Consider the following 22,260-nt stretch of genomic DNA (forward strand, 5'->3'; position numbering starts at 1 on the left):
AAAAAAATAAAAAAAAAACAGACTAGAGGATCAATGGAACAGATCATAAGATGTAAACATAACTATAAGCACACTCATCTACCTTATCTTTGACAAAGGGGCCAAACATGTTCATTGGAGAAAAGAGCCTCTTCAACAAATGGTGCTGGAAAAACTGGCTTTCCATCTGTCAAATAGACCCATGCTTATCACCTTGCACAAAACTACAATCAAAATGGATGAAATATTTAAAAATTAAAACTGAAACACTAAATTTTCTGGAAAAGAATGCATGTAGAAACCTTAAGGACATGAGAATAGGTAAAGAGTTCATGAACAAGAGCCGGGGAGATGGCTCAGTGGAATAAGTGCTTCCCCAGAAAGCACAAGGGCCTGAGTTCAATCCCCGGTTCTACCAAAAAAAAAAAAAAAAAAAAAAAAAAGCTCTGCTTCTGGAAAACCAGTAAAGAGCCATACCACTTCTTTAAAAAATAAAAAATAAAAAATAAAAAAAAGAGTTCATGAACAAAAATCAAACTGAAAGGTAATACTTCAAAGAATCAACTCTTGGAATCTCATCTTTTTTAACAACTTCTGCATGTCAAAAGAAATCACCAACAGAGTAAAAACAAAACTCACAGAGTGGGAAACAATTATAGCAGACTATACACCAGACAAAGGACTTCTATCTAGAACATATAAAGAATTTTTTTAAATTTTTTTAGGGAAGGGTCTACAGGGTGTTCGAGGTCTCACTACTAGATCAGACTCATAGTGATTCTCCTGTTTAGCCTCCCAAGAGCTGGAATTACAGGTGTGTGCCACCATGCCCTGTCTCAGTTGCCATCTCAGCACACCCTGGGGGTGGGGCTGGCACAGCAAGGATAGATCACTGTGGATAAGTTTCCACTAACATTCCATAACCCTGTCCTCCAGCCACATGGCCGTCCACCACAGCGTACTGGCCTTCTTCCTTTCATAACCTGTTGGCAGCTGTTATGACAAAGCAGTAGTCAATAACTCCAAATGGGTGTCCCAGGGACAGTGATTCACCCCAGGTATTAAACTTCTCTAAAGGAAGTGATATAACCTTAGTTTTCCTATCCATGTAGTTTTGCACAAACCAATCAGAATCCATGGTTTTAAAATTAGCAAAATGTGACCTGAGAAGGCTTCGTGAAATTCAAAAGCATCAATATCACTGATGTTTAATCCTGTCTTTTCTAGAACTATTGGAGTAGCATATGTTGGCACCAGTAAAAGCCAATCTTTTGCATCCTGGGACATATATGCAAAATCCCTCAAATGCACCTTTGGCCTATATCCCATGGCCAGAGCTTTGTCCTCAAACATCAACATCATAGAAGCAACATCAGTCAAAAAGAAAGAATTTGTGAATGTCACTGTGCCATAGGGTTTGATGAATGTAGGTTTTAGTTTGGCCATATACTCCAGCAAGGAAGTACAGATGTCATTATCTTTGTTAACTGTATCCCTTCCTGGAAACTTGAAGGGAACAACATCAGAAAGGAGCCCTTTAAGGGGCCGGGGAGATGGCTCAGTGGAATAAGCGCTTCCCTGGCAAGTGCAAGGGCCTGAGTTCAATCCCCTGTTCCGCCAAAAAACAAAAAAGAAAGGAGCCCTTTAGATCCTGCGCCTTCTTGGCCAGACTGAGAATGCAGCACATATTCATCCTGCTCCTGCAGAGAAACTGCAAAGGCACAGCCACTCAGCCACTGTGGTAAGCTCAGGTGACAGGAAATTCAGTCTGAATTAAGATAGCAAAGACAGTCTCTGGCTCAGAGTCTTGTCTTTATTGAGATCAAACACCATTTTCCTCATTTCTTTTGAGTGACAGATAGGGACATTGGACATTAACTTAATACCACCTGCCATGACCACATCAAATTGGCCAGAAACAATCAGGCCAACAGCTATGGTCATGGCCTGGTTTGTTTTCCCTTTGTTTAATTGCTTGCCTTGCCTGATAGATTGATTCTATTGGGATTCATTCAATTGTTGTCTTTTTTCTAGAATATTCTTCAGAACTTATTGGACTGCTGGCCTGATGGTCATGAATTTTTTTAGATGTTCTTTATTGTTAAACTACCTAGTTTCTCCAACAATTTTGAAAGGTAATTGTGTGGGGTACATCAATATGCGTCAAATGTTATTCTCTTTGAGGGCTTAAAACACTGCACTCCCAAACTCTTTTTTTTTTTTTTTTTTTTTTTTTTGGTGGAACTGGGGATTGAACTCAGGCCCTTGCACTTGCCAGGCAAGTGCTTATTCCACTGAGCCATCTCCCCAGCCCCTTCAAACTCTTTACTTAAGTGTTTGGATTTAGATTTCTGCTGTGATTCTGATGGACTTTCTTTTACAACTCATTTGTTTCTTTTCTCTAACTGCTTTTATTATTCTGTTCTTCTGTTAATTATCTGGAATCTTAACAGTTGCATGCCTTGGTGTATTTTTTATCATATATATTTAGAGTTTTATGACCCTCATTTATCTTTATGTCAAATTCTTTTTTAATACTTGAAAACCTTTCTACCATTACTTCTATGAACAAGTTTTTTCTTGTCTTTTGTGCTATTTTCTGATTTTTTGCATTGATTCCTATCAATCTTGTATTATTCTTCTCTATATAATCTAGCACTTGTTGGATTGATTTTTCATGTCCCTTGCTAATTTTCAGAAGTCTTTCACTTGATGATATCTGTCTTCTCAGTCTGATAGCCTGTCCTCACATTGATTGATTCTGATGCAGAAACTTTCAGCAAAATTTTTAACCTTCTGTGTATCTGTTTGGATCTATTTATGGATTTCAGTTCTTTCCTATGCTGAGCATTCACAGTTCTATCACTTCCTTAAGCTCCTCTGTTTTTATTATCTGCATCTACTCTGTATCACTAGCCATGTCCTTCATTATGATCATCTTCTCTTTAGTTATCTGTGGGACTATTTCATTTTTTTCTAGGGCCTCATTTGTCTGCTTTACTAATCTTTTTTAATTTTTATTTATTTATTTATTTGATACAAGGTCTCCCTGTGTACTTCAGACTCATAGTGACCCACCTGTCTCAGCCTCCCCAGCACTGGGATCACACAAGTGCAGCACCATACTCAGTTTCAGGGATGGCATGGCACACCCAGCAAGGTATGTGGTACCAGGGATCAAACTCAGGTCCTTGCACTTGCCAGGCAGGCATTTAGAACACTGAGCTATCTCCCCAGTCCTGTCTGCTTTATTGCTTCTCTTGCTACCCTTCCAGAAAGTTGACTGGTTGGCTTTTGATTTCTTCCACCTCAGTGACCCATGGATTTGCCTTGATGAGCTGGAGGTCTGGAAGCATTTGCTTCTGTATCTTCTCATTTCCTATTTTTTTAATTTGTTTTCCATATTGATGCTTGTAAAATCATTATGATAGTTAGCTTTGGAACTAGTAGTGAGACCTCTTTAAGAAATGATAGCCTGCTCTTGTTGGCCCCAACCCTGGGGATTAAACACACAGGAGTGTCCAGCAGGATAGAGTGGGGAGAAAAAGAGAATGAACAATGATATTAACTCCATCATTTTTGTTGTTGTTCATTAAATATTGAGCACCTACTCTGTTTCAGGTGCTGAGAAACAGAAATAAAACAGATAGAAAAGATATATCGCTTCTAATCTCACATTTTCTAATGAGCAAAAATTGTGACTGTGATGGGAAGAGAGAACAAGAGTGTACCTTACAAGGTACTGTCAAGAGGCCAAACCTAATCAGGAAGCATAGCAAACACTGGCCTGAGGATGAGTTTAAAATTAAGCCTGAGGGGGCTGGGGAGATGGCTCAGTGGAGTAAGTGTTTTCCTGGAAAGTGCAAGGACCTGAGTTCAATCCCCAGTTCCACCAAAAATTAAAAATTAAAAATAAATAAATAAAATTAAGTCTGAGTTGGCAACATGAATCCATGTCAGCTGGTGGATAGGGAAGGGTTGAACAAATAGAATTGAGGAGAAATAAAAGACTGCTTTACTGAGGGCCTTATATGCATTTTACAAGTTCTTTTGACTGCTATAGAAGAGAACTAAAATGCATGTGGAGAGGGTAGCTACAAACTCTTTAAGTAGGGCCAGTGAGATAGCTCAGAGGACTAAACACCTGCTTAAGCAAGCACAGAGATGGGCATTTGATCCCCAGTACCACATGCTGGCCCCATCCCCAGACTGCTGAGCAGGCCACCAAGTCAGGATGTGAGGGTTTGAACCTGTAATCCCAGTGCATGATCATGATGAATCTGAGCTGCTTAGTACAACCCTGTACCAAAAAACATTAAATAAATAAATAAACTCTTAAAGTAGCCTACAGAAGATAGAATGGGTGATTACAAAGATTTGGACAAAGTTAATTTCACTGATGGAAAAAATGGTTTCAACTTGGGCATACAGACTAAAGGGGAATGGGATGTCAGGAATGTCTCTACTCATTCTCCCAGGTTTGAACACCAAAAAGCAGTGTTTTCTTGAATATGCATGCTGAATGAGAAGTCAAGGACTCTGAGCTGTGCTCAGAGTAAAAATGGGTGAAGCCATTCAGTGGCAATTTCCACAGCCTAGCCTTTATAATTGTTTTAAATGGTGACAAAGATAATAGGGAAGGGCTGGCTGAGAGCTCAGCGGACTAAAGCACCTGCTTCGGCAAAGCACAGCAGCGAGATTTGATCCCCAGTGTGCAATGCCTGCCCCACCCACGGGGTGCACTGAGATGGTGATTGAGACTGGGCATGGTAGTGTGTGACCATAATACCAGCACTTGGGAGGCTGAAAACAGGAGAATCACTATAAGTCCAATGTACATAGTGAGATCCTGTAGACCCTGTCCTAAATACAGAAGAAAAAAAAAGATAATGGAAAAATGAGGACAAGTAGACAGTGCAGTGGTATCTCAGTTACTCTTCTTACATTCCTGGGACAAATACCCAACATTCAAAATGACAGGAAAAGTTAATTTAGCTCACAATTGCTGAAGGTTTCAGTCCATACTCAGCTGACTCTAAGGCACTGTGCTATACAGCAAAGAGCAACATTTCATGGTGGTGGCAAAGAGCAGAGAGCAAAGGGAGTGGCAGCAGCTCAGGCAGCTAGTAGCCACTCTCCCCTCCTTACACTGTAATGCAAATTACCTGCCCAGGGCAGGTGCAGCATCCACACCCACCATAATCAATCACAAACTCTAGAAGCACTGTAAACTGTAGGAGGCTTTGGGGGGCAACTAGACACAAACCATAACAAGTGGAAAGAAAATTTGCCTATCCACATAATGACATGTTGGTAAGAAAAGTATACCTAGCCTGGGTGAGCAATGTTTTATTGTGATACATAGTTATTACGTTAAAATTAAAGGAGTAGGGGGAGCATCCAGGTATTCATTAAAAATTATTTCAAACATGTTGAAAAGATATTTCAAAAGGAGCTAGCATCCAGGAGAAAAAAAGTAGGATAATTTTTAGGAACAGAAGACATATCTTCAGAGTGTTGGTCAATTTTGCTTCTGCTTAAAAGTTTACTGATGGGCGGGGGCCCAGCCCTAGCTCATTTCTTTAAGTGGCTGCTTCCACAATGCTGGCAGCCTCAGTTTGCTGTAGTTCGATCCCCACAACACTCCAGCCATGCAAAAGTGCCCTGAAGGCATTCAAGGAGCAAAAAACAAAAAAAAAAAAAAAATTCCTTATACTGTAATGTCATGTACCTCGGTAGTGTCCCAAATTTTCTGATCAAGAAGATTATGGGGCCAAAGAGGAAAGTGATCGATGATGTAGAGTGTGCCTAAGGAGAGCGACATGGGGAGAAGACACTCTCTCAGGCTTTCACAGAGAGCACATTGGCCAAGCATTGGCCATGACTCATCCACATGGCTGCACTGATAAAGGTTCTACAATCTGAGGTACAGGATCTCAGGACAAATCCTGAGGGCATTTCACTGACCTCAGACCAAAAAGCTACAACTCTTGTTGCATAGGTCCTGCTTTACCTTGGTCTTAACCATCCAGCAGAAAAGTATGAAGACGAAATTATAAGAATAAAGCCATGCTGTTAAGTTGAGCTGTGGGGGACTCAGGTCAATAATTTCTGACATTGCCAGTTAAACAGAAGACCCAATGCTATTATGGGCTACTGGACTCTTTTAGAATATTTTGCTGAGTTTACGCACCTATAATATTCAATAACGGAACTTAGAAAAAATGGGGTATACAGATGAATGTCCATTTTGTATCTGTGTATTCAAAGTGGTTGGGATAGATATATAGTTATATTCTGTTAATGAATAGAATGATTTGTTCTAATGGTGTTTGTAAATAGGATCACAAGTCCGCATCTTGTACAGCAATTAACCACTAAGAAGAATATATGCAGTGTATTATTTGTTGAAAAATAAAAAAAAAAAAGTTTACTGATGGGGCCAGCCAGATAGCTCAGTGGACTGAAGTGCCTGCTTCCGCTGAGCACAGTGAACAGGGTTTGATCCCCAGCATGCTGTGAAGGCCCTGCTCCTGGAGCAGGCTGAGACAGTGATTGAGACAGGGTGTGGTGGCACACACCTAGAATCCTAGCACTTGGGAGGCTGAAAACAGGAGAATCACTATGAGTCCAACTGTTATGGGTCACTCAGAATAGGAACCAGATCAGCCAGATTGGAATTTGGAAATTCCAATTATTACTGAGCTCAGGGCCCCCGGTCAGTTCTCACACAGGAGAAGACTGAAAGGTGGCTAGCCCAGGAAGCAGAAGAGGGTTTTAAAACCTGGAACCACATTGAGTTTGGTAAATAAACTCATTGTCTGACCACATTCAGTTTGGTAAACAAATTTATTGTCTGGCACAAAATAATGCTTTTAGGGTCAGTGTGACCACTACTCAAACTAAATTTCCTGGGGCTTTTGCTTCAGATTCTGGTTAACTTGCACCTGGGTACCAGCAGGCAGCCTTGCATAGCCCAAGGTTACAAGGAGTTAAAGCCCATTTAGTTTCCTTTTGAAGTCATCTCTGTAATCTTCATCTCTGTAATCTAACTTTGTTTACAGGGTTTGGTTAGGTAGGAACTTTTCCCCAACAAACAGCCACTATTTACTAAACAACCTAAAACAGTGGGTGAGTATATGTTTACAACAGAAAGCACAAGATTTACTAAAATGTGAGTTAACCCATTACACAACCTACATAATGAGACTCTGTACACCCTGTCCTAAGTTCATTTTCAAAAAAATATTTACTGATGTGGCAGAGTTCATAAAAAGCATCATTGCCTGTTCAGTTTTGTAATTTGATTTATTATGCATGGACTTTGAAGTTGCCTAATCTCAAATGAAGGGTTTGTCCCATAGGCTGAGGGATTTGCCCTGGAGCCAGAAAGCACTGCTCAAGATAAGAACTAGCACTCCCCTGAAAAGAACTGCAGCCAGCCTCAGTGACAGCAAGGACCCAAGCTCCTCCAATAATGAGAACAGCTAAGCTCATGTCAGGAAAACCATTACAATGAGGTGGTCCCAGAGAATCAGCAGCACACCACCTCCCTTCCAGTTCCTTTTTCATGCTGCAGGCAACAAGCCTCACATGGATCTTCCACACTCAGCCCCACACCATTCAGTTCAGCTGGGTGTTACAAACTGATCATTAGTTAATCTACCACAGCTACTTTTCTCAATTCCCAAGACAAAATATCCAATATATAAAGTTAAAGGAGGAAAGGTTCATTATGGCTCCAACTTGGTAGAGATTTCAGTCCAGAGTTGACTTGCTCTAAGGAAAGGTGGCCTGGCAGCTGGGCACTATAAAGAAGGAAAAAAAAATAGTTCATGGCATGAAAGGCAAGAGGGAGCCAGCAGTAAGCAGCCCTCTTTCTCTCCTTTATATTCTATTCAAGCTACACACCCTTAGGGCAGGCAGCACTCACAACAAGAGGCCTTCCCCTTATCTACACTCACAACTATGGCAAACCAATCAGTGGGCCAATTTAGTAATCACACATCCTTAATCCCAGAGTCACACACTCTTGAAACAGCCACCCAAGAAAACCCCACCTATGACCACACCAGGCTTTGGGGGGGTATCTACATGCAGCCCTAACAACCTTCCTTTTCAGAAATGAACTAAGGAAATTGAATCTTGGGACAGAGGCAAAAGCCTACAATTAGCTACAGACTACTGCTTGTGGCTGGGAATGAACGCCAGAGGGCATTGGGACTAGCAAACCTCTTGGCTCACAGGCAAGCAGTTGAGCAAATAGGGTGAGAGGTGTAGGTGCCAGAGACATGAAATTGAATTTAGACTGCTATTTAAGTGGGACTATGATGGTGCTTTGATTTTGTATTTTTGCAAACACATGAAGGGTAGAAGGGAGTTGTTTCCTTCTCTCTCTCTCTCTCTCTCTCTCTCTCTCTCTCTTTCTTTCTTTCTCTCCCTCTCTCTCTTCCTCCCTCCCTCCATCTTTTCAGTTCTCCCTTATCCCTTTAGCTCTTCCTTATGTCTTTACCTTTCCTCCTTCCCTTCATGTCTTCTTGATCAGTCATTAATGCCAGACTCTGTCACTTCCATATCTGAAGGAAATCTGAGGGTAAATTAGATTCTTTGGCTAGGGGTAAGAAAGTGTAAATTAGCTGCATCCCTTGGCTCTAGGCTGTGCTAGAGTCTGGAGGAGCCAGTAATTAGATGGAAAGTTTACAAAGGTAGGTCATAATTCCCAGAGTTTTCTTCCATTCAGTACTGGGCTCTATGACTTTTTCTTCTTCAAATGGGAGGTATCACTGAGAATTAGAAAACCTGGGCTCTGGTCTTTTTGTCCTGATAACTAACTCTCTGAATAAAACTAAGACTGCCCTATCAGTCTCAGTTTTCTCACCTATAAAATGATCCCAAAGGCCCCCTTTAGTTCTGAGAGTTTTCTAAGAATGTCTCATCTCCATTCCTTCATGGATGACTTGTGGGTTATTTCATCTCAGGATCCCTCTCACCTCGGCAGCCAGAGATTGGTCCCATCATAGCACTCCCTGATGCAGAGAGCTCATCTTGGTAGCATCTTATTCCAGTTAGAATGCAATCTTCACTCCTTACCTGTGCATGCTATACTTTGCTTTTTTCCCCCCCACACCCCTACTTTCCCTTTAAATCCTCTTCCCCTCCTTATTTACAAAAGCTTTTTTTTGCACTTTTTCTTTTTATTCTTTTTTCTTGTCCCGTCTTTCCTTTCTCCTTCTGCCCTCCCTTGTTCCCCTTCTCACTTCAACATCCCTTTCCCATTTCCCAATATCTATTATAAATTTTGGTTCTAACTTGCACTTTCCATTTCTCACACCAGAGAAGCCATGAAATATTTGAACATGTGTGTCTGATTTATTTCACTTAACAGTATGGTCCCAGGGTGCATCCATTTAGTGAGAAACATCTCACACTTATCCTTCTTTATGACTGTGAGTAGTACTCTGTTGTAAAAAAAAAAAAAATCTTCTTTATGCACTTATCAGTTGATGGGTATTTGGACTATTACAAGATTTGACTATTAAAAATTGTGCTACCATAAAAATGGATGTGCATATATCGTGGTAATACAATGCGTTTAATTCTTTCAGAAACATACCAAGAAAGGAAATAGCTGGGTCAAATGGAACCTCTAGTTTCCTGTTTTATTTTATTTTTTAATCTTTTATTTATTTGGTACAGGGTCTTACTATACAGCTCAGATGTATGGTGATCCTCCATTGTCAGCTTCCCCAGCACTAGGATTACAGGCATGTGCCACCACACCCAGTTTAGGTGGCCAGCACAAACCCAGGTCCTTGTGCTTGCCAGGCAGGCACTTAGACCACTGAGCTATCTCCCCAGCCCTCCTGTTTTAGTATTGTGAAGGATCTTCACACTGATTCCCACAGTGGTTATACCAGTCTACACTTCCACCAACAGAAGAAAAGGGTTTTTCCCACAGCCCTGCCTGCATTTATTATTACATGATTTCTTGTTAATAGCCATTCTTTCTAGAGTCAGATGAAATCCCAGTGCTGTTTCTAATTTTCATCTCAAATGACCATGGATGTTGAACATTTTTTCATATATTTGTCATTTGTACTTCATCTAAGAAGTGCATATTCATCTCAGAAGCCCATTTTTAGATTGCACTTTTAAATTTTGAGGGAGATCTGACTTTTTTCATTCTTTACACATTCTGAATACTAGTCTTTTGTCTGAAATACAGCTGGCAAAATTTTCTCCCACACTGTGGGTGGTCTCTTCACTCTGCTGTTGGTCTCTCTTGCTTTTTAATATGATAAGATCCTACTTGTTGATTCCTTGAGGTAGTTCTTGTGTGATTGGGGTTTTGTTCACAAAGTCTTTGCCTACATTAATGTCTTCAAGAGTTCTACCTATTCCATCTTCCAGCAGATTTAGCATTTCTGCTTTAATAATTAAATCTTTGATCTATTTCAGTTTTAGTTTACTACAGATGAAACATATGGTTGGGTTTAACCTCTGACATGTGAAAAACCAGTTTATCCAGCACCATTTGATAAACAATCTATCTTTGTTCTAATGAAGGTGTTTGGCCCCTTTGTCAAAGATAAGCTGGCTGAGTGTGTTTGGAGATGTTTATACACCTTCTAATCTGTTACCTTGCAGGGATTATGACATTCTCTGCCTTGCCTTTGTTGCCTAGAATTGCTGTTCTAGGTGTCTTCTGGTTTCAAATGACTATTAGGAATATTTTCTCTCATTTTGTGAGATATCTTTTTGAAATTTTGACTGGGATTGCATTAAATCTGCATGACAATTTTTGAAGTATGGTCATCTTCACTGTATTGGTGCTTTCTATCCAAGTTATCTTTCTATTTTCTTTTTTAATGTATTTTTAATACCAGGAATAAAACTCATGACCTCACTCTTGCCAGGCAGGCAAGCTACATTCCCAGCCCCAAACTTTCCATTTTCTAATATCCACTTTGATCTCCTTTTTCAGAGTACTGTAGTTTTCTATGTAAAGGTCTTTTAATTCCTTCATTAGATTGATTCCTGGGTTGTTTTTTTTTTTTTTTTTTTTTTTTTTCTTTTTTGGGTGTTATTGTTAAGGTGTTATTTCCCCAATTTTCCACTCAGTAGTATGTTGTTTCTGTATAGGGATACTATTGATTTTTGAGAGTTGATTGTTATCTAGCTGTGCTGTTGAATTTGGTTGTTAAATTTAGAATTCTTTTGTTGGAGGTTTTGGAGTCTTCTATATAGAGTATCATGTCACTTGCATATAATGACAGTTTAACTTCTTCCTTCTTTCCTATCCTTATTCCTTTTATTTCTTATTCTTGCCTAATTGCACTGGTTAATGTTTCTAGAACTAAGTGGTGACAGTGGATATCCTTGTCTTGCTCCTGATTGTAGAGTGAAAACTTTTAGTTTTGACCACTTAGTACGGTATTAGCTGTTCGTTTATCACAGATGGTTTTTATCAGATTGGGATAAAGTCCCTGTATTATAGAGACTTTATTTTGTAGGGTTTTTATCATTAATGTCTACTGGACATTGTTAAATGCTTTTTCTGCCTCTGTTGTATGATAATATGGTTTTATCCTTAGCTCTGTTAATATGGTGTATTACATTTATCAATTTGCATATGTTGAACCATTCCGACATCCCTGGAGTAAATCCTACTTGATCCTGGTATGTAATTTTCTTAATGATATGCTGCATTCTGTTTGCCAATATCTTACTGAGGATTTCTGCACTAGGTTCATTGGGGAGATTAGCCTGTAGTTCTCTCTACAAAGTGATAAACTTAAATCCAGTAGGGAATGAGTTTGGTAAATTCCACAAGAGAAAGAGCATCCACAGTGTTATAAGACATGGTGAGGTTTCCAGTTCTGACAAGGCTCTTAAAGAAGCCTACAAGAAAGAATTCACAGAATTCACACAAGCAGAAATATACATCCCTCATGGGGCTCTTTTGGAAAAAGATGCCAGACAGAATTTATGTCACCCAGGGGGAAAAGGCACTGCTGCAGCACACGGCCATGGAAAGTAGATTGACATTTTTGCTGTGCACAAATACAAGCATCAGGGCTGGGGAGATGGCTCAGTGGAATAAGTGCTTCCCAGGAAAGCGCAAGGGCCTGAGTTCAATCCCCAGTTCTGCAAAAAAAAAAAAAAAAAAAAAAAAAAAAAAAAAAAAGCCAAAACAAATACAAGCATCAACCTGAAGATTAATCTACTGCTGGTGTACCTTCCCCAGGCACCATGTGCATCCAAGGAATAGAAGACAAACAAGTCCAGATGCCTAACATGTGTTGGGCTGATGCAAATTTGCAGTCAAAAGGCAATGGTTTGTGGAATGGCTGTATGAGGTGCTCAAATCTACCAGGAAGAAATATCTTTCTGACAATCAACTGCTTAAAGGTGCCTTCTTATGACAGATACTGCCCAAACACACCCTCCAGCTTGGGTGGATGCTATGGACTCTGAGTATGATCTCATAAGGTCTAATCTTCTTCCTACACACACACACACACACACACACATGCGCGCACACACACACAAACACACACACGTATGTTGAGGCCATGGATCAGCAAGTGATCTGCAACTTCAAGGAGCTATACACATAAAGGCACTCTTCACCAGATGTTTTAATATCAACGAAGAGCTATCTTTGACTCTGAATGAGTTCTGGAATCAATACTTCAATGTCCTCCATTGCATCAACTTCATTAGCAAAGACTGGGAAGATGTTGTGTACCAGACCTCAAACTCAGGCTGGAGAAAACTGATCAGAAGATATTACTGAATGTGATTTTAATGGGTCTGATGCACAGGAGGTGTAAGAGATTGTGTCCATGGACAAGAGTATAGGTGTGGGCATCGATGGTGCAGACATAGAGGAGGTACTGAGAACCATAAGGAAGAGCTGACAATGGAAGAATTTGCTGAAATTATTGAGGGGCATTCCACTGAGGAAAGAAAAGACAGGGAGGAAGTTAACAGGGATGTGGTAATATCCTCTGTGGAAAAATGGAATGAGTGCCCAGATTTCTTTAAGAAGCACCACTCCAACATACCCATAACAGAGTGCAAATCTGATTAACTATAACATGGTGCCTCATTTCTGGAGGGCTATGCTGTGCAATATAACACAGGTGGCAGACAGATTCTTCATCAAAATTGACCCTGCAACTAAGAGACGAGAAGAAACCCCTGAAGGAGATCACTCCCTCCAAACAATAACCTCCCACCCAGCTTCCTGTCCTCCATGCCAGAAGTCACCTCAAGCAAAGGAAGTGTTCTTGCTCCATGCTGTACTGTACTTTCATATTTTTGTGGTTTAAAAAATGCATATAGTTTGCAACAAGTTAACCTTACTTACATTAAACTTTATGGGAAAAGTTTATTTGATTCATGACCATAATCATAGGGGTCAGAACAGATTAACTTTACTTGTTGTACCTTGAACATTATGAGGAATTTAGATTCAGTTCACAACCAATTCAGTCCATGAACAGAACAAATTAAGTTCATGATCCAAGGTACCACTGTACTGAGAGGTTTCTAAAGCTAAAAAATCCAGTCCAGTACTAAGAAACAAAATGAACAAACAAACATCAATAGTATTCCTGCACATCAATAGTGAACCCACTGAGGACAAAGTTAGAAAAAAATACCATTCATAATGGCTCCTAGAAAAAAACAAGGAACCATCCCTGCATATGAAAGCAAAATGAAAACTACAGAACTCTGAAAACAGAAGTTGAAGAGGACATTAGAAAATGGGATGACATCTTGTCTTAAGAGAAAAAACTAATATAACTAAATGACCATATTACCCCCCAAAAATTGATATATAGATTTAGTGCAATACCCATCAAAATATCATCAGCTTCTCTCTTAGAAAAAAATATAATTCTAAAAATAAAATATGGAACCAGAAGAGACTCAAACTAGCCAAAGCAACCCTAGGCAACAACAGCAAGATGGGGGACATTATATTCCCAGACTTCAAGTCATAGTACAAAGCTACAATAGTAAAAACAGTATGGTACTAGCACAAAAGCATAGTTTATGAACCAATGGAATAGAATAGGATGCAGAAAAAAATCCCAAGTTCCTTCAGCCAAAAAATCCCAATTTGACAAAGGGCTCAGAAGTATACACTAGCCTTTTTAACAACTGGTGCTTGGGAAACTGGTTATCCACATGCAGAAAAATGAATATGCACAGACTAAAATGCCTGCTTTGCACCAGGGTTCAATCCCAGGTCCTGCATGCCACACCGGCCCCACCCCTGAACATGCTGAGCTGGCAACTGAGTCCTGGCATGGTGGTCCACGCCTATAATCCCAGTGCTGGGGAGGCTGAAAACAGGAGGATCACTAGGAGTCTAAGCTGCCTAGTGAAACACTGTACCAAATACATAAGTGAAAAAAAAATGAATTTGGATGCATACCTCTAACTAGGTACTAAAATAAAATCAAGATGGATCAAAGATTTAGATATAAAAACAGAAACAGTGAATTTACTGGGGAAAAAATGGTAAAACTCTTGAATTTGTAGGCTTGGGCAAAGACTTTCTGAACAGAACCTCAGTTGCACAAGAATTAATGTCAAGGCTCACCAAACTGATTTATATTAAATTAAAAAGCCCTGAGTAACATAGGAAAAAAAAAACAGAGTAAGGGGCAACCTGCAAAATGGGCCAAAAATGTTATCAGTCAGAAAACTAACATTCAGAATATATGAAAAACTGGAAAAAAGCAGACTGCCAAAATAAAATCAAAAAAATTAAAGTCGATAGACATTTCACAGGGGAGGAAATACAAATGGCCAAAAATACATGAAAAATATTGAGTATTTTTGGTCATTAGCTACAAATCTAAAAAAAAAGGACACAAATCTAAACAAAACAATACTGAGATTCCACCTTGCTCCAGTAAGAATGACTGGATAAGAGTCAAAAACACAAAATGCAGGTGAGGTGACCAAGAGGGGGCTTCTACATTGTTGATGGAAATGTAGAAGTACTAGTACAAGTACTTTGATTTGACTCAGGTATACTTGTTCTGAGTATTTTCCCAAAAGAACTAAATTCATCACTGTAGGAGTCCCCTCTAGGACCTCATCTTGGTCCAAGAAGTCAGTATTTGTAATCCCAAAGATACATTATTGGAATCCCACCAAGTTAATTCCAATCTACCGCTCCCACTGCAACCCATGGCGAAAGTAAAGACATTAAAACATATTTGATTATTGGGGAACCAAGGAGCCCTAAGTCCAGCCATGAAGATGGCTTTGTGGAACAAAGAGACTGACCCAGAGCTACACCAGGTTTTATTTAGTGGAGGAGTGGCTTGAGGAGGAATGACTGAGAATCATGGGAAGTAGGTAAGTACTGTGAGCTGAGCTAGGTAGGTGGCCTACATTTACCTCTGTCATATGCAGAGAGGATATGCAGAGAAAGTAATCTGCATTAAGCTATTGTGATAGTATCTAATTTATTTTGGGGGGGGTGTGTCTGGTGCTTTAGCTCTGATGTAGTCTTTCAAGAGCCACGAAGTCATAATCTCTATCTCAAGCTCTAACCCAGCTGCCAGCTCACAGCATTGGCTCTTCCTCCTGTCTCATAGTAAAGGTGTAGGTTACCAGGGAAACACGCACGCCACCTTCAAAGCCTATCACCAGCGCCTCAGCTAGACCAATACACATTGCTTAAGGCCAATTGAAGGATAAACAGAAGTCCTAGCCAGCTCTGTGCATAACAATATGATGAAATAGGGTCAGGCTTAGTCAAAATGGAGACGCTTATTCTTCTTTCAAGGAGAGCTGCTCAGGTGGTCCTCCACACATCATGTTACATCAATGCATGTATATATATATATATATATATATATATAGCAGTACAACGCACCATAGTTAAATCACAAAGTGACCTATATGCACATCGACAAATGAATAAAATGTAGTATACACCCACAAGAAAGTGCTACACAGTTCTAAAGGATAAATTGCAGTCATTTGTAGCAAAATGGGTGGATTTTTTTGTTTGTTTTTTGCGGTACGGGGGATTGAACTCAGAACCTTGTGTTTGCCAGGCAGGCGCTTATTCTACTCAGCTATCTCCCCGGGGCCCAGACGGTGGATCTTGAGACCATAAAGCTAACTGAAATAAGTCAGTCACAAAAGGTGTCTTTGAAATGCACAAATTATAAACAACTTAAAGAGAAAACTGAACAGCCATGTTAAAAGGTAGGGATGTACCTGTGAGTGTACTCGGCCTAGCCACGCACAGGCCTTGGCACAAGACTCTCCAGCGAGCCAGCTGCGGCTGGCGCCTGATCCCCTATCCCTTCCCAAAGCAGCGGCCGCCTGCGGGAGCACCCGGGGCACTGAGTCTAGGGCCCGGCGGAAACTGAACTAAGAAGGCTCCAAGAGGCTGGAGAGGGCAAGCTAGAGGATCCTCCCAGCTCCACCCCCAGGGGGCGCCTAGACCCTAAGGACGCCAGGGCGGTGCGCAGGCGCAGTCACCACCCACAGCCGGGGCGAGTTTCCCGCAACAAAGCGGGGCGGGGCAAGGAGTGAAGAGGGACGGCAAGGAGAGGGGCGGGGCGGGGTGGACAAGGAGTGAGGCAGGGTGAGGGAGGCAGCTATGAATCCGGCGCGGACAGGGAGAGGGCGGGGCGAGGGCAGGGCTGTGGGCAAGAGCGCACGGATCTGAGAGCAGAAAAGGGAGGAGGGGCAGCGCGTGCGGGTCAGGAGGGGACGGCGTAGGAAGGAGCAGGGAGGGCGGGGCGATGAGTGAGGAGGGGCAGGACAGACAAGGGGCGGGGCGAGAAGGTAGCGGTGATGGGGAGGCGGGGCAAGATAGGGGCGTGGTCAATAAGGGGCGTGTCTAGGCCAGTCTGGGCTGGGACAGGCGATCCAAGGAGCAGGGGCGGGGGAAGTAGGCGGGGCTATGCCTGCGGGCGGGGTCATGATGGCTCGGACGGGGCAAGCGAGGCGCTACTGGGCAGGGACAGGAGCTCGTGGGGGCGGAGCGAAGCTTAGCCACTGAGATAGGAGCAAGCGGGGGGCATTGGGGCGGGGCCGAGGTGGCCCCGCGCGCCCCTTCTTTCTTTCTTTCTTCCTTTCTTCTTTCTCTAGTCCTTGCTCAGTCTCTTAGCTTCGCAGCTGGCCTTGGTTGCACACCATACTGCCCTTGTCGCCGGACACCGCAGCTGCACTAGAGACCGTCGCCCCCGTGCACCCTGCCATGCGCGGCTATCCCAGCCTCCTTGGCCGCGTGCCACTGTTCTGCCCGCTGCTGCTCCTGCTCTGCGCACTGGCGCTCGGCGCCCCCAGGCCCGCACCAGGTGGGTGGCCGCTCTTCGGGACCCCACGTCGCCGTCACCCGTCCTGCCGGACGAGCCCCCGCTTCCCACCGGGCTGCGCTGCGCGTCTCCTCCCCTATAGCTCCCTGGCCCAGCGCCTCCCAGTGGCAGGGACGAACCAGTGGCCTCCGGACTGAGCTTCGCCCCCAGCCCTTGTTTCAGACCCTTGTTTGAGACTGGGTCTCGCTGAGTCACTAAGAAACCCCGTAGAACTCGAACTCGCTATCCTCCCGCTTTACCTAGAGTCCTAGGTTTCCAGGATCGTGCCGGGAGCGCCTTCCTCCAGTGGGGGTCCGGCCGCTCCCCATAGCGCAGCAGCCAGGGCGCGGGTCCCCAACACTTCCTCCCTCTGCCTCCTAAAGTGAAGGCTCCAGGGTTCTCCCCAGGTTCTGACAGCCCCGCTCCCGCTGTCTTGGTGTGCCTGGAAGCCGGGCTGGGGGCGAGAGGCTTCGCTGTGCAAGGGCCGGTTGGGAACTGGACTGTCCCCGGGGGAAATGCACCCGGGTGTGCGGCACTTGGCCGGATCCCAGCGGGCGCGAGGTCTGGTCCCACAGCCGGACGTGGGATGCTGAGGGGCGACACTGAGCAGCACCCAACCCTAGTAGCAGCTCAAGTTCCTAAAGGCGCCCGAAGACAGCGCAGAACGGACCTTCACGGGGGCTAGCTGCAAAGAAGGGACTCAGGAGCTACATCTGGGTTGAGGCTAGACCCTGAGCCGACCGCATGTAGAAGCTGCTTGTATCCACTCAGACTGGACAAAGATGAGCCAAATGAGCTGAGCTGCAGAAAGTGTCCCCTGGGACCTCGCCCCAGCCGGAAGTGGGTCCAAGCCCCTGACAGCCGTGGGAAGTGGGGGGGTGGGGGAGTAGTCCAACCTCGTGGGATTCGCGTGAGAACTGAGATCCTGGATGTCAATTACTTCACCCAGGACACGGTTTGTATTAATCATCCGGGCAGAAGATTAATACAACCTCTGTCTGCAAGTAAAGGCCTCCAGTGAGCTGGGCACTAAGCACTGCCCCACGTGCCACTGTTGTCCTCAGTAGGAGTGCTTCATGGGGCCTCTCCCATCCTTCTTACTCCAGATCTCTGATCTGGCTGGGGCTGTGACCTTTTCTTCTGAGCCTACATCTTGCCCCAAAGGGTCCCCTTCACTGGCCAAGGAGCATTTCCTGGGCTTGCTTTTAGGAGAAGGTTGTCGACTTGTTTCTTCACCAGGGACTTGCAGGACTGCTGGGACTCCCTGTCTCCCCCCACAAGCTGTGCTGCCTGTGGGGACAGACACTGAACACCCAGGAAGAGGCTCACTCACAGAATGGCTCCACCTCCTCCTTCTGCTTATTTTTCCCCTTAGCATGTGCTGCAGGTCATTCGAAGGCTGAATTTTAGCTTAGGCTCTTGATAGGGAGGTGAGGTAAACACATCGTTGGGGGTTCTCGAGTAGAAGCCCCACAGTGACAGCTTGTCACCCAGGGGTGATATTTAAAGTATTTAACAGTGTGAGGAGAGCTCAGTCCCATCAGAGCAGATGCAACAGGACAAATTGAGCCACAAAAAAACCTGGCAGCTGTCTGAGTGGCTCCCAAGTAGCTCCGGAGCTTGCCAGCCAAGGTAGCTTGTAGCCCTGTAGGCTCTGCATACATGGAAAGTGGGCTGGAACCTGCAATTCAGCATCACCAACACTGTGCTGGTTTCAGGCACCAAAGTCTCCACCAGGATCTACTACAAGCAGCCTTGAGACCATTGTTAAATTAATTCACTTTTCCCCTTTTAAAAAATATTGTAATGACAAAACAACACAAGTTCATTATAAAAATAACTCAGAACAAAACAAGAAAATAACAAAGTCATGACCTCCTATAAGTATTTTTTTAACTAAACAGATGAAACAAGTTTATAGATAAATCCCTAAGGGGCTGAGGATGTAGCTCAGAGATAGAGCACTTGCCTGGAATGTGAAAGGAAAAAGAAGAAAAGAGAAATGAAATAGCTAAGAGCAATTTAGAACTTCTCTTACTAATGTTCAGTCCTAATGTGGCTCACATTTTCTGTGTGCTAGCAACTGCATAAACATTTATATATTCACAGTTTATAGTATAGCTGTGTGTAGTGGAGCTGGGATTTAAAGACATTCCAGCTCCACGGCACACCAATCCTAATGTCATTGACCCACAGCATAGTGTTACTTAGCCCTACTCATGGGTCTTTTGTTTCTGTAGTGCTGAGATCAAACCCACCACCATGTGCTTGCCAGGCAAGCATTGCACCACTGAGCTATACCCAAGCCCATTTGTGCTTTGAATTTGATGGGCTGTTGTTTATGACTCAGCTAGAATTCCCATCTTGCCCAAGGTCTAGAGCAGGGGTTGGGACTAGGACTGTACATCCATGGGTCCCTCCCCCAGGACAGTTTCTCAAGCTATTGAGGCCATTTCCCAGCAGATACCTTGCCCCTGACCTTCATTTGAGGACACTGCAGTTTCTAGACATATGCCAACAGCTTCTGTCCTTCTGTATGGGGACTTCAAGGCTGGCTTTCATCGATGCCACCTGAACTTCTTGCCTTTAGCTGCCTTGGCTATGGTTATGTTCTGGGAACTATTGGTGACATTCATTCATCAAAGACTCGGAGATTTGCTGTTATCTTATTCTCTGCCATTTTCACCCCTCAACTCAGGCTGTCCCCTTTCTGTTTTCTAGCTTGTATTCTCCATGCAGATAAGGAGACAGAGGCTCAGAGAGGTGGCCATGCCTAAGCTCAAACAACTGCTGTGTGGCCCACTTGGGATCTGAGCCAGGTCTTTCTGCCTTCAAAATCCATGCACGCGACAGCATATTATGATGTCACTTCATCGTCTCATTTCACAAAACATGTCTGTGCCAAGAGTAATTAATGTCTCGCTGCTTCTCTTCCTTTCTAGTTTTCTCCACTTCTTGGAGGCCTTGACACACTCTCCTTACCCCAAGATGCGTGCTGTATCTCCATAGCTGGAAATGTCCCCTCTATCAGGGAACATCTTCCTTCTCTGATGAGGCATCTTTTCATTGTAGTCCCTGCATGATGTATCTCTCCCCTGGGCATGGACCTTTTCAGCACCATGCCAGGGTGAGGTTCATAGATTCCCTATGCTCACTGCCCTGTTTTGAGGGCATCTTTTGCATTTTCCTGGTGTTTTGCACACCTGGTGCCCCTACAGTTAGCTGAGAACCACACACCATGTACCAATGGACCAGCCTTTTATAACAAATGAGTGAACAAGGCTGATAAGGAGAAAAATTTGTCTTGCAAATGGGGCCCCTTAGTCTGTCTCTTTTCGTCCACATTTTGGTTAGAGAATTAGTTTTTACAGAGTGAAAGAAAACCCAAATGTGATGTTCACAGGCAACCTACAGTCAGCCACAGTATTGGGGATGATAGGAAGTGGTGGGACTGAGGCAGAAAGAATAGACAGGCACCTCTAAAAGGGACCCACTCTTCCTCCCCAGCTACTTCTGCCAGGTAGAAATTTAAGCCTGATATGGATAGATAATGCACTTTTATTAAAAAAAAAAGCTGAAAAGTGAGATATTTGTAAAAAAAAAAAATGGGATTCTTGGACACAGGCAACTGATTACAAGCTGGGCATGATGGCACATTCCTACAACTCCAGCACTTGGGAGGCTAAGGCAGGAGGATTGCTGCAAGTGCAAGGCCAACCTGGGCTACAAAGTGAGTTCCAGTCCAGCCTGAATTGTGTAGTGGAGCCCTGTCTTAAAAAGATAAAAAAGAAAAAGTTCTTCAACATTTTCTCCAGCCAAAACTGACTAAAACAAAATCAAGTCTGCAGTCTGCGGATGTAGAGTTCTAGTCCCAAATGCCTTATTGAGGGTCAAGGGCAGTAAGTCAGTTTAACTCACTAAGCCCAGCATCTTCCCTCAGAATCCCTGTGGCTTAGGAAAACTGCAGAGATCTGAGGTCCTAGGGGCCATGGCCTTAGGTATGTAGAATCAGAATCTCTGGGCTAGGGCCTGGGTGCCTGCACTTTTTCAAAACTCTTTAGGTATCACTTCTGGGCAGCCAAGTTCACTCAGGGAAGATTTCCTAAATTGCTTCTTGGTCAGAGTTCCCCCAGGCTACTGATAAAAACACAGCTTCCTACTCCTGTTTCCTGGCGCTGCTGAGTCAGTGAGTCTGGATGGGGCCTGGGACGTTTTTTAAAGACATTCTTGTCCAGGAAGTCTGGAAAATCTTTGTACTCGCCTCCCTAAAGTTCGCTGATGGAAACACTTGCTCAGAGTCACAGGCCAGTCTCCCCAGCCCACGTGCCAGGGACTCCCATAGAAGGCTGTTTGGGGCCTGCCCTCCAGAGCATCTGTGGGTTGCGTGACACCTGCAGTAGCAGACACATGGCTGGCATGTGCAAAGTGCTCTCCATACCCGTGACACAGGAGAGGATGAGTTTGGCTCTGCAGTGTGACTGAGGAGGGCCTCCAGCCTCAGCCCAGCCTCCCTTCCAGCTCTGGCAGGCAGCAGTCCTGGTGGGTCATCTGCAGGGCACTAGGCTTCCCGTAGGCCTGCAAAGTCCTTTTCGTGAGTGGTCAGGATCCAAGAGCTGGGCATAAACCTGGCAGGTCCTTGAGAAACCTGGGGCTGGGAGAAACCTCAGATTGGTGAGTTTTCTGACCACTTCTCAGCCTGGGGGCTGCAAAGGGAAACAGGACAGGAGCCTAGGCCACAACTGCCCTACATGCCTCCAAAACAACCCTCCTCTAGTGCATGTAGATGTCCACATAGGATTCTAAGATTAGAGATGGTTGCCAAAGAAGTTTTAATAGTTTGATCTAATCTAACTTCTTCCCATTAGAGAGGAAACTGAGGCCCTCCCTCAGACAGACTGCTAAGAAAATAGAGGAATATTACTGAAGAGACAAA

General features: G+C 43.6%; 1 protein-coding gene and 1 pseudogene across 3 annotated transcripts in view; one reads left to right on the forward strand and one right to left on the reverse strand.

Moving 5' to 3' along the window:
- Positions 1-868: 868 nt before the first annotated feature.
- Positions 869-17,232, reverse strand: LOC101579404 (annotated as a pseudogene).
- The window catches only part of Adamts7 (ADAM metallopeptidase with thrombospondin type 1 motif 7), a 50,714-nt gene continuing 45,519 nt past the window's right edge, over positions 17,066-22,260 (forward strand). For all 3 annotated transcript variants that reach the window (XM_023712547.1, XM_023712549.1, XM_023712548.1), the window contains exon 1: positions 17,066-17,330. In XM_023712547.1, the coding sequence (XP_023568315.1) occupies positions 17,231-17,330 (100 nt within the window). In that variant the 5' untranslated portion in view covers positions 17,066-17,230. The remainder of the gene's footprint in view (positions 17,331-22,260) is intronic.

The sequence above is a fragment of the Octodon degus genome, unplaced genomic scaffold, assembly GCF_000260255.1.
Source record: "Octodon degus isolate 3935 unplaced genomic scaffold, OctDeg1.0 scaffold00026, whole genome shotgun sequence".
Taxonomy (NCBI): Eukaryota; Metazoa; Chordata; class Mammalia; order Rodentia; family Octodontidae; genus Octodon; species Octodon degus.